Here is a 13,135-nt window from a genome sequence, read left to right on the forward strand (position 1 = left end):
AGAACGTATTAAGAGAATGCATTCTTAATGAGAATGTATTACTCAGCAAGACTTCATGCATTAGTTGAAAAATGAATATGTTGTATCATCTTCATAAAAGAAACGGATGTTGCCAAGATCACAGGAATGGAGAATCAACAAGTTCTGCATGGGTTCTTCTACATCCTCTACATGGGTCTGCTCTTCACCATGGTGCCGTGTGGCAGACCGTGGTGCTGCGCCTATTCTCCCAGCAGCAGGGTAGCCCATCCTTGATGAGAAGCCGCTGAGCCAGGCCCCTGCTTTTCCCCAGGGTACACGAGAGAGAGCATAGGTTTAAAATGAAAGGGAAAGATTTAAAGAGGACCTCAGAGGAAGCTTTTTCACACTTAGGGTGGTGGGTATGCAGAACAGGCTGCTAGAGGAAATTCAGTTGTTTAGGTTATTGTCATGTGTACCAAGGTAGGGTGAGAAGCTTTTGTTGTGTGCTAACCAGTCAGCTGAAAGATAATGCATGATTATAATCGTGCCATTCACAGTGTACAGATACACGATAAAGCAAATTACATTTAGTGGAAGATGAAGTCCACTGACGCAGGCCAGATCTGACTGGCTGTTTTGTAGCTGACTGGAGCTGAAGGGCTTGTGGCATTTCCACGCCTGACCCAACCACAATTGTATGTGTATCAGTTTGTGGCACATTGTTTGTAGCTAGTAATGCTGGGCAGATGATTTTACTCTGATTGTGTGCTTTGTTGAGCTGGTGGACAGCTACCCATCCTCAGCTGAGCATGAGTGTTTGGAGTGCATACCTGACTGGCCCAAACTTGACATATGATGGGGTTCCTGTTGGCATTATTTCAAACTTCTTTTCAGTAATTTTCTTTGCCGCCACACCTATTAAGAGTCCACCTTTCTCCTCTTCTCTCTTGATCTACATGATCTAAACACCTAAGCCCTATTCCCACATTCATTGAACATTATTCCGAAGTGCATCACCACCCCCTGGTCCTTCTCACCTGCTCATGGCTCCACTCTCCTCTACCCCACAAGCCTGAATCTAAACCAACATATTTCTGTTCTCTCTTCATGATACGGATGTCAGGGGTTATGGGGAAAAGGCAGGAGAAAGGTGTTGAAAGGGAAGGATTGATCAGCCATGATTGAATGGCGGAGTAGACTTAATGAGCCGAATGGTCTAATTCTGCTGTGGAATTCTTGGCCTCAGAAGGCAGTGGAGGCCAATTCTCTGAATGCATTCAAGAGGGAGCTAGATAGAGCACTTAAGGATAGCGGAGGCAGGGGGTATGGGGAGAAGGCAGGAACGGGGCACTGATTGAGAATGATCAGCCGTGATCACTTTGAATGGTGGTGCTGGCTTGAAGGGCCAAATGGCCTACTCCTGCACCTATTGTCTATTGCTCATGTAACATGAACTTATGAACATGATGCTACTTGCCCACAGGCCCTCTCCCCTCCTCTATGACAGTGGGGACTATATCCCCTCCCTTATTCCTGGGCTGCATAGATCTACATGAACATTACTGAAAGTAGAATATTTCCCATGTAGGAAAGGAAGAAAGTCTTGCATTTATGGAGCCTTACAACATTGGAACATTCTACAGAACTTCACCTCTAATGATGTATAATCACGGAATGGAAATGCAGAACCCAATTTGCCCACTGCAAGCTCTCACAAACAGCATTGTAATTGACCAAATCATCTATTTCTGTGATGTTGAATGAGAGATTAACATTGGCCAGAGCAATATTCTTCATAATATATGCCATGTCACCTTTACATCAACATAAGACAACGGACAGACTTCTGTTTAATGCCACATTCAAAAGATGGCACCTCTGACAGCACAGCACATCATCAACACTGCAGTGCTGTCCTAGATACTTATACTATAATCTCTGGAGTGGGATTTGAATTAACAACCTTTTGGATCAGAGGAAAGAATACTACCCACTTAGCCGCTGTTGAAACTTGCTCCACCAAGATGGGATACTGATAGAAACAGATTGATTACCTTTGAAGCTGGTAACTCGCTTAACAGATCGGGGATGGCATTGATAAACACCTTTTCGTATTGGAACTGTATCGAACTCCATTGTATCCACATGGGGGAAAGTGTCTTTAACAAGTTGAGCAATCAAAGGAACACATTTCTGGAAGTTTTCAGCTAATCCCTCGCTCCATAGCTCAGTCAATTCCCTAAGGATCATCATGTCTGCATATCTGTTTCTTTCCAGCCTCTGGAGACATCCCATAATATCCAGGGTTGGTACTTCGGAAGCATCTGCTTCGGTTTCAGCCAGGCAGTCCCTCACAATGAAAAGGCAGATATTGCTGAGCTGTGGGATTACTTCTTCACAGCAATGACAATCAGTTAGGCCACTTTGAAGAAGTTCTAACAACAAATGTGCTCTCCATGACAGTTGCAAACCTAAGGGAAGGGAATAAAGAATAATTAAGTCCATCACCCCAAGCAAGCCTGGCAGCATTTACGATATGTGGGCACAGAACTTTGTCAATGGGATAGATATCCCATTGACAATGGGATAGATTAGGCAGGAAATTGTGTTGGGTAGACTGATGGGACTGAAGGCTGATAAATCCCCAGGGCCTGATGGTCTGCATCCCAGAGTACTTAAGGAGGTGGGGCTAGAAATTGTGGACGCATTGGTGATCATTTTCCAATGTTCTATAGATTCAGGAACAGTTCCTGTGGATTGGAGGGTAGCTAATGTTGTCCCACTTTGTAAGAAAGGAGGGAGAGAGAAAACGGGAAATTATAGACCAGTTAGTCTGACATCAGTGGTGGGGAAGATGCTGGAGTCAATTATAAAAGACGAAATTGCGGAGCATTTGGATAGTAGTAACAGGATTGTTCCGAGTCAGCATGGATTTACGAAAGTGAAATCATGCTTGACTAATCTTCTGGAATTCTTTGAGGATGTAACTAGGAAAATTGACAGGGGAGAGCCGGTGGATGTGGTGTACCTTGACTTTCAGAAAGCCTTTGACAAGGTTCCACATAGGAGATTAGTGGGCAAAATTAGAGCACATGGTATTGGAGGTAGGGTACTGACATGGATAGAAAATTGGTTGACAGGCAGAAAGCAAAGAGTGGGGATAAATGGGTCCCTTTCAGAATGGCAGGCAGTAACTAGTGGGGTACCGCAAGGCTCGGTGCTGGGACCGCAGCTATTTACAATATACATTAATGACTTGGATGAAGGGATTAAAAGTACTATTAGCAAATTTGCAGATGATACAAAGCTGGGTGGTAGTGTGAACTGTGAAGAAGATGCTATGATGTTGCTGGGTGACTTCGACAGGTTGTGTGAGTGGGCGGATGCATGGCAGATGCAGTTTAATGTGGATAAGTGTGAGGTTATCCACTTTGGTGGTAAGAATAGGAAGGCAGAGTATTATCTGAATGGTGTCAAGTTAGGAAAAGGGGACGTACAACGAGATCTAGGTGTCCTAGTGCATCAGTCACTGAAAGGAAGCATGCAGGTACAGCAGACAGTGAAGAAAGCCAATGGAATGCTGGCCTTCATAACAAGAGGAGTTGAGTATAGGGCCCTAGTGAGACCGCACCAGGAGTACTGTGTGCAGTTTTGCTCTCCAAATTTGAGGAAGGATATTCTTGCTATTGAGGGCGTGCAGCGTAGGTTTACTAGGTTAATTCCCGGAATTGCGGGACTGCCATATGTTGAAAGACTGGAGCGACTAGGCTTGTAGACACTGGAATTTAGAAGGATGAGAGGAGATCTTATCGAAACGTATAAGATTATTAAGGGGTTGGACACGTTAGAGGCAGGAAACAAGTTCCCAATGTTGGGGGAGTCCAGAACAAGGGGCCACAGTTTAAGAATAAGGGGTAGGCCATTTAGAACTGAGTTGAGGAAAAACTTTTTCAGTCAGAGAGTTGTGAATCTGTGGAATTCTCTGCCTCAGAAGGCAGTGGAGGCCAATTCTCTGAATGCATTCAAGAGAGAGCTAGTTAGAGCTCTTAAGGATAGCGGAGTCAGGGGGTATGGGGAGAAGGCAGGAACGGGGTACTGATTGAGAATGATCAGCCATGATCACATTGAATGGCGGTGCTGGCTCGAAGGGCCGAATGGCCTCCTCCTGCACCTATTATCTATTGTCTATTATCTATTGTCTATATCCTGCCCTACCACACCCATGCCATGCACCCACTGGGCTGACTCATGCTGGGCTGACTACCAAGTCTGACACCAAAACCAAGTCTGACACTGATAATCCTTCTACTGAGTAGGTGGACAGAGTGTAATTGTATGGTCTGTGCCCCTGATGGCATTGTGGGGGCTTTAACTCACTCTATTGTTCAATTATACCTGGAGTTTATATAATTCCAAACCACTGCAGTACATAAAACAACCAAAAACATCAATGATATTCCTTTGTCAAACCACTTTGGTTGGGAACCTTGGCAAATATTTTAACTTGTGAAATTCATAAAACACAATGCAGTGTCACAGAATTTTGAATAATTTTTATTGTGGAAAGTCTGTGCTCAAGGTAGACTAGAGCAAGTCCTTAAAATTGAATGCGAGGACCTCAACCTAAGGCCTAATACTAATATGTAAGATAGTCTGAAGAAGAGTCTCGACCCGAAACATCACGTGTTCCATTTCTCCAGAGATGCTGCATGACCCACTGAGTTACTCGAGCATTATGTGACTACGGTGTAAACCAGCATCTGCAGTTCCTTCCTCCACACTAAATCCAAATCATATATATATGTATATAAATGACTTGGATGTAAATATAGATGGGTTGGTTAAAAGGTTTGCAGATGGTACCAAGATTGTTGTAGTCGAGGACTGTGAGGAAGGCTGTCAGAAGATACAACGAGATATAGACCAGTTACACAAATGGGCAGAGAAATGGCACATGGCGTTTAATCTGAGCAAGTATGAACTGTTGCACTAGGGGAGGTTGAATGCAAAGGTAAATATATAATTAATGGCAAGGCCCTAACAGGATTGATGTATAAAGGGATCAGAGTCCATACTCCCTGCAAATGTCAACACAAGTAGATAGAGTGGCAAAGAAGATATATGATGTTCTTTCCTGCATTGGTTGGGGCATTGAGTATAAGAGTCAAGAAGTCATATGCATCTTTATAAAAATTGGTTATGCCACATCTAGAGGGTTACGTGCAGTTCTAGTCGCCCCGATAGAGGAAGGTTGTGGAGGCTTTGGAAAGGGTGCAAAATATGTTTCACAGAATGCTGCCTGGATTAGAGGGTATTAGCAATAAAGCAAGGTTGGACAGCCTTGGATTGTTTTCTTTGGAACATTAGAGGTTGAGGGGAGACCTGCGAGAAGCATATAAAATTATGAGAGATATGGATAGGTGGACAGTCAGAATCTTTTTCCCAGAGTGGAATTATCAAAGACTAGAGGGCATACGTTTAAGGTGCGAGGGCAAAGTTTAAAGAGGATGTGCGGAGAGTTGTGGATGTCTGGAACCTGCTGCCTGCGACGGTGGTGTTCAAGAGACTTTTGGAAAGGCATGAGAATATGCACAGAATGGAGAGATATGGATTGTGTGTAGGCAGATGAGATTAGTTTATCTTGGTTCATACATTGTGAGCCAAAGGGCCTGTTTCTATGCTGTACTGTTCTTTCCATTCTGGACATGCTCTCCACATCCACTCTATTCAGGCCTTTCATTATTTGGTAAGTTCCAATGAGATCCTCCTCATCCTTCTAAACTCCAGGAAGTACTGGCGCAGCATTGTCAAACGTACATTAACTTAATCATCCCTGGGACCATTCTAAAAAACTCCTCTCCAACACCAGCACATCCCTACCTCAGATGTGGGGCCCATAACTGCTCACAATACTCCAAATGCAGTCTGACCAGCACCTTATAAAGCCTCAACATTATATCCCTGCTTTTATATTCTAGTCCTCTTGAAATGAATGCTAACATTGCATTTGCTTTCCTTACTGCCAATTCAACCTGCAAATTAACCTTTTGTTTATCCTGCATCAGCATTCCCATTTCACTTCTGATTTCTGAACCCACTACCCATTTAGAAAACAGTCTACACCTTTATTCCTACCAGCAAAATGCATAACCACACACTTTTTTTAATGTTATAATCTATCTGCTACTTCTTTGCCCACTCTCCCAACCTTATGGAAGTTTATAAAATTTGGAAAAGGACAGATAGGATAGATGGTCAGAATCATTTTACCAGGGCAGGGGAGTTGGGAGGCACATGCTTAAGATGATATTTGAAAAATTTAAAGGAAATCTGAGGAATTTATTTTTCACAGAAAAAGTAGTGAATATCTGCCAGAGGAGGTAGTAGAAACAGGTACAATTACAATGTTCAAAAGGTGTTTGGATAGGTACTTGGATAGGAAAAATGCAGGCTGATATGGGCCTAATGTGAGCAAATGGAATTAACATAGATAGGCATTGCGGTCAGATGGTCTGAAATGGCCCCATATTTGCTGTAGGATTTGATCAAAAATGTAAAGTAATCTTCTTTGATAGGTCAAAAATAGAAATGCCAAGCTATTGTTTAATGATTACAGATTGTAAAATGTTGTATTTCAAGGAGTTCTGTACAGAAATCACTGGGTGTTAAAATTGAGGCACAGCAAGGAACTAGAAATGCCTTTATTGCAAGAGAATTTGAGTACAAAGTCAGGATGTCTTAACTGCTATCATACAGGGGCCAGTGGGTGATTAGGTTTATTGTAATGGGAATTAAATACAAGGGTAGAGATTTCTTATTCAATAAATGGGGATGCTCACTTTTGGGCCCAATATTGTGCCCAAGTCTGGGCTCATAGAAAATCTGGTAGTGATAGTGGACTCTATAATTAGGGGGAAAGGTAGCAGCCAAGAACCAGGAATTACAAAGCATGTGCTACTCACTCCATGCCAGGGTAAGGGAACCTCCCTTAATTCAAAAGAGAGAGAAAATTCAATAATCATGATTCCTGCAGGAACAAACAAAGTCAGGAAAAGGAACTGATTCAGCTTAAGCAATATCAACCATTAGACCATTAGTCTGAAGAAGGGTCTCGACCCGAAACGTCACCCATTCCTTCTCTCCCGAGATGCTGCCTGACCTGCTGAGTTACTCCAGCATTTTGTGAATAAATCGATTTGTACCAGCATCTGCAGTTATTTTCTTATTCAACCATTAGACTGCCTTATTAAGCAGTGCAGAAAATTTATTACTCAACCAATGACCTAAAACAGATTATAAAGTTAATTGCCACGTTTTCTACATCATAATTATCATTCCAAAGTGTTTGTGTGAGGCAATTGGAATTAATTGATTGATTAATTGATTGAAAGAAACAGCATGGAAACAGGCCCTTTGGCCCACTGTCCACGCCTACTATCAATCACCCTTTCACACTTGAGCTATGTTGTTGCACTTTCGGATCTATGCCCGAAGGAGCAATTTATAGAGGCCAATTAACCTACAAACCTGCACTTCTTTGGGATGTGGGAGGACACTGGAGCACCCAGACGAAACACAGGGAGAACATAGACAGCACACGAGGTCAAGATGGAACCTGGGTATCTGGTGTTGTGAGGCAGCAGCTCTACCAGCTGCACCACGGCTGCTGGAATAAGATAGTGAAAGGCTCTATATAATTGCACATGTCCTTTCCTTTCTCATACTTTCTGGTTGTGACATATAACTCGGATGCAAACTTGGAACATAATATGAATATTGTAAAACATTGTTGTTTTAAAATCTAAAAGGTTATGAATTGTTGATCTTACGATTGATGTTAACAGAAGCCATCTTTTGTCTCAATCTCTCAGTATTGTTGGTTTTTTTCACAAATGTGTGTATCACTGCAGCAAGTTGATGAACATCTTCAGCACTTTCAAGTTCAAAAAGGCATTCCTGGACAACCTTCCGTGGTAGTCCCAGCAACACACCAAATTCACATATATTTAATGACATGATCCTTCCAGTATCCAACTGAAGCTGTGTTATTGCTTCTCTGATGAGCTCTGAAACAATAAAACAAGGAAACATTGAGACTTAACACCATATTGAAGAAATGAGTTGGGATTTAGGTTTTAAACCAGCACAGTCGAATGAAAGGTAGGCAGTTGGGCTCCAAAATAATAAAGATGCCTTGGGTTTGTGGCATCCTACCGTTACATTTCCTGACTCTGGATTTGCAATCGCACATGGATTGGAATGAAATTGGAATATGCAAGAGCTATATTTGGCACTAGGTCTCAAAAGATGGCTTGGTAGAGTGAATTAAAATTTATCCTGTGAATAGCACAGCCAAACTGTTGGCAGAATTGTTGATGTTCCTTCTCATACCGGGTTTACTCATACCGATGTTTTATTCCCAGTATACTTACAAATATCATAGAACAGTACAGCACAGGAATCGGCCCTTCAGCCCACAATAATTGCACTGAATATGATGCCGTTAAACTGATCACATCTGCCAGTACATAGTTCATACCGCTCTTTTCCTTGCCATTTCATGTGCCTATCGAAAAGCCTCTTTGACGCTGCTATCATATCTGCCTTCACCACTACCCCAGGCAATATGTTCCAGCTCCGACATCTTTGTGTAAAAAATCTGTCCCGCACATCTCCATTAAACTTTCTGCCTCTCACCTTATAGCTAGGCCACAGAAGGGAGTGGAGGCCAATTCACTGGATGTTTTCAAGAGAGAGTTTGATATAGCTCTTCGGGCTAAAGGAATCATGGGATATGGGGAGAAAGCAGGAACGGGGTACTGATTTTGGATGATCAGCCATGATCATATTGAATGGTGCTGGCTCAAAGGGCCGAATGACCTATTTTTCTATGTTTCACACTCCCATACTCAGCTTTCAGTCCTGTGCCTCCTCCATAACCAGAGTGAAGCCACATGCAAACTGGAGGAAGAGCACCACATATTCCGCTTGGGCAGCTTACAACCAAATGGTTTGAACATTGAATTATCCAACTTTAGATAATCTCTACAAAACATCTTCCCCCCCTCCCCTTTCTACCTTATAATCTGCCCTCTCTTACTTCTCCCTCCCCCCTCCCCTCCCCTGAACGCCGCTGACCTTGCACCCTTCTCTTCCCTCCCATTCCCCTCCACCTACATTCCTAAACAATTCGTATTTCATCAATCCTCTATTTACACATTTGCCATTTTTAAATCCTTTTGTCTCAGTTTGTGTGTGTTAATCTCTGGCGTTGGTTCTTCCATCTGCCTATCAAACCCCCACCCATGTTCGTCTATCGCCTGCCATGCTTTGTCCTTCTTCCCACTCCTGCAATCAATCTGAAGAAGGGTCCCAACCAATCACCTATCCGTGTTCTCTAGGAAAGCTACCTGACTCGTTGAGTTACTTCAGCATATTGTATTGTTCTGCTGATTAAAAAAAATATAGCCTTTTCTCTTTCCTCAGATGGTGCCTGACCTGCTAATTATTTCTAGCATTTTCAGATTCACAGCATCTGCAGTATTTTTCTTCTGTATGAATAATATTGGCTTGGTTCAGAGACAACTCTTACTCTGACTCAGAGCTACCTCCGACCTATGCCCCACCCTCACCCCACTCTGGGACATGCATACAAATGTTACAATGCAAACATAATCCATGCATTTCAGCAAAAAAAGGACAAACCCACATCACTGCAGCCAACCAGAAATGCTGATATTTGTCACCCCAATGAATACCATGCTCATCAGCTCGATGAGACCCCACTGTTTGCAGCAACATCCTATCCAGTGGTTATCTGCATGCACTCTCTGTGTTCAGCAATTTTAATTAATGAACAGCAACCACCCCCCCCTCCTCTACCTTTAAGCTGTTTGCCAAATTGATGTATTTTGAAGAGGGAACCAAAATAACGTAGTGCTAATGGGAGAGGGAAGGGCATTCATGTCAGCAAGTCAGGCGGCACGGTGGCGCAGCGGTAGAGTTGCTGCCTTACAGCGAATGCAGTGCCAGAGACTCAGGTTCGATCCTGACTACGGGCGCCGTCTGTACGGAGTTTGTACGTTCTCCCCGTGACCTGCGTGGGTTTTCTCCGAGATCTTCGGTTTGCTCCCACACTCCAAAGATGTACAGGTATGTAGGTTAATTGGCTGGGCAAATGTAAAACAAACGGTCCCTAGTGGGTGTAGGATAGTGTTAGTGTGCGGGGATCGCTGGGCGGCGCGGACCCGGTGGGCCGAAGGGCCTGTTTCTGCGCTGTATCTCTAAATCTAAATCTAAAATAAAAGCCAACTGGACAGTTACCCAAGCACTATTTTTTAAATCCTGATGAATGAAGTCCAAGATCAAAACAGCTGAAGAAGTAATTGATCACGATCCACTTCCACATGTATCCCACCTGGTCACTCTCTGCCTTCACATCACCTACCACAATAGTTTCTGAGAAGACGTATGTCCTACCACATACAAACCTTTGTCTACTTGTTGCAGCTGAATCTCTTCACCAAATCCACATTTCAGTCTCAAATCTTCCAGCACTGAAAAATAAATGTCATATTAAGGGCTTGGATGAGAATGAGCTAACTGTTTGTATTGTATACATAACAAATATCATAACAAAGAATTAAAAAAAACAGGTTAAGTTGTCAGTTCTGAATATGAATCATGAAAATCTGCTTGCTTCAGACATATCACAAGCATGACTGCTGCTGCTGCTCTCCTCTGAATAGTCATTCTCCCCCTCCTCCCATCAACAGTATCCAAAAGGATACCCTTGTTTTTGAAGGGAATGGCCACAGCAGATTCCTGCATTCTCTGTCTACTCCCTTTTCTGGTGGCCACCCATCTACTTTCTGCCTATTCCTTAGTTGTGACCACCTCACTGTAATTCCTAATTATGACTATCTCATTCTTCCGAACTATCCTGAGGTCATCCAGCCGCAACTCCAGTTCCCTCACGGGTTAAGTCAGAAGATGCAACTGGAGATATTTCTCATAGGTGTAGTTCTGGGGGTACTGGAAGTTTCCCTGACATCTCATGTCCTACAGTAGGAGCATACTACTGCCTTAACTGCCATCTCCACTGCACAAAGATCAAGGAAGAGTCACAAATAAAACAGACTATACCTTATCCTGTCATCATCCTCGTCTCAGCCTCCACACTGACGTCTCACGTGTAAAAGCCTCTACAGTTACCCTCAAATCTCCTGCGCTGCTGCTCCTCTCAGCTGCTCACACGCTGCTGAATCCGCTTACCCTCTGTGCAAAATCAACCACCCTCTGTGCAAAAAACCTCCCCCTCAGATCCCCTTAAATGGTTTTTCACTGTCAAAGACTTTCTCCCCTTCCCCATCCTCTCTGCAGCTTAATGAGTTTTAGTCTTCTTCCTAATTATGATGAAGGGTTTCAACCGAAAATGTTAACTCTGTTTCACTTTCCACTGATGTAGTCTGATTTGCTGAGTGTTTACAGCATTTTCTGCTTTTATTTTAGATTTCCAGCATCTGTAGCTTTTTTGCTTTTCAATCCCTATTTACTTCCTGCTGCTGTAACATGTTAGTTACTGTTAACTCGCCTGGCTTGTAACTCTCAACAGCCTTTCCCCAAGAATTAATGTTCCAGCAATACATCGCACTGGATTTTATTGTCCACATCATTCCCTTCACCTGTTCACCATCATGTAGACATGCATGATAGTTAATCTCAATGACAGAACATGGGTTAAAATCACTTTCATGAGTTCCAAGCAAATAATTTAGGATGAGACTCCAATGCATAACAGTACGAGTGTTGTCCTATCAGGGATGAGACATTTAAGTGAATCTCATTTCCCTCTCACATATTACCTCAAAGGTGAGTTTTCTGGACAATATTTATTCCTCAGCAGCACCCTAAATGGGATCATCTGGTAATTATCATATTTTTGTTTGTGTGAAGTTGCAATGCTCAAATAGCTGCACATTTCCTGTATCACATCAGAAAGTTCATTTCAAAAATTGCTTTATTGGCTGCGAAGTGCTTTGATGTCCAAGGCCCTTGGAAATACAAATCTATATTTTGTGCAAATTGACCTCCCAGTTTCAAAGTTCATATTCTCCTGTATATATCTCCCCACCAACTCCAACCTGCCATACTTGATCCCCTTCTCGTCATTTGAATCCAGAGTCCTTATCGTTACTCCAATCCATTGTTGGCTGTCACTCTATAACCTACCCTCAGCTCTCCCCATTAACTATATCTCCTTTAAAAGTTTCTTCCAGTGAAATCCTTCAAACAATAATCTGAACACCTCTTGCAACAATGGTGTGTGCCACTGAAGGCATATGGAGAGAGTGTGCTTTTAATACATAGCCGCAACTCAGGAAATGATTATTAAAGGATGTTACTGACAGGAAAAGGCTGGCTGTGTTTCCTCTTGTGGAGTAGAATTGTGAAATGATAATGAAGCTGGCTGTTCTGTATCTGCAAAGGAGTAAAAGTTGCTAGTTAATAAACCAAATATGTACCAGGTTGACCACAACACAAAGTATCACCATTCTTTACTGAACACTCCATTCAATTTGCAGGATTTAAAAATTATACACTACATACAGCTGACTTGACAGTGCAGGAAACCAATGGAACCTCAATAAAGAACTTTCCTAGGTCCGGATGGTTAGATTGAGTGGACTGAGGGATGATCTAACTGAAATGAAACTGAAAAAAATGGAAATATTTTTAGCAGGCCAGTAGGAAAGAGAAATAGTGTTAACATTTTGTCCAGTAACCTTGCATCCGAACCATGCTGATGAAAGGTTAGCAATCCATCACACTGATCGACAGTTGGCAATATCGACAATCCATTGAAACGCTATGTTTCTCTGAACAATTGCCGCCTGACCTGATGAGCATTTCCAGCACTTTCTATTTTATTTCAGATATCATGCATCTGTAGAATTTTAAATCTAAATGAGCAGTACTGAAAAGGTTCAAGAGGGTGAATATATGGAAACTATTTTTTTCTAAAGGGGTAACCTGAATAAGGAAGAAAAACAGTCAGGAAGTTCAAATTTAAAATGACCCAAATAAATGACAGGACATGGGTGGCAGACTGCTCACACTTTATTTGAATTGTAGGTTATAGGACGGTATGACGGTGCAGTGGTAGAATTGCTGC

General features: G+C 42.6%; 1 protein-coding gene across 4 annotated transcripts in view; it reads right to left on the bottom strand.

The window, feature by feature from the left end:
- Positions 1-13,135, bottom strand: part of LOC144598823 (uncharacterized) — a 39,327-nt gene that overhangs the window by 8,512 nt on the left and 17,680 nt on the right. For 3 of the 4 annotated variants that reach the window (XM_078409286.1, XM_078409287.1, XM_078409285.1), the window contains exons 5-8: positions 12,370-12,441; positions 10,452-10,517; positions 7,791-8,027; positions 2,016-2,432 (exon numbers count right to left, since the gene is read on the bottom strand). In XM_078409286.1, coding sequence (XP_078265412.1) covers positions 2,016-2,432; positions 7,791-8,027; positions 10,452-10,517; positions 12,370-12,441 — 792 coding nt within the window. The remainder of the gene's footprint in view (positions 1-2,015; positions 2,433-7,790; positions 8,028-10,451; positions 10,518-12,369; positions 12,442-13,135) is intronic. The other variant, XM_078409288.1, reaches the window with a different exon arrangement.

Source organism: Rhinoraja longicauda, chromosome 12 (genome assembly GCF_053455715.1).
Source record: "Rhinoraja longicauda isolate Sanriku21f chromosome 12, sRhiLon1.1, whole genome shotgun sequence".
In the NCBI taxonomy this organism is placed as follows: domain Eukaryota; kingdom Metazoa; phylum Chordata; class Chondrichthyes; order Rajiformes; family Arhynchobatidae; genus Rhinoraja; species Rhinoraja longicauda.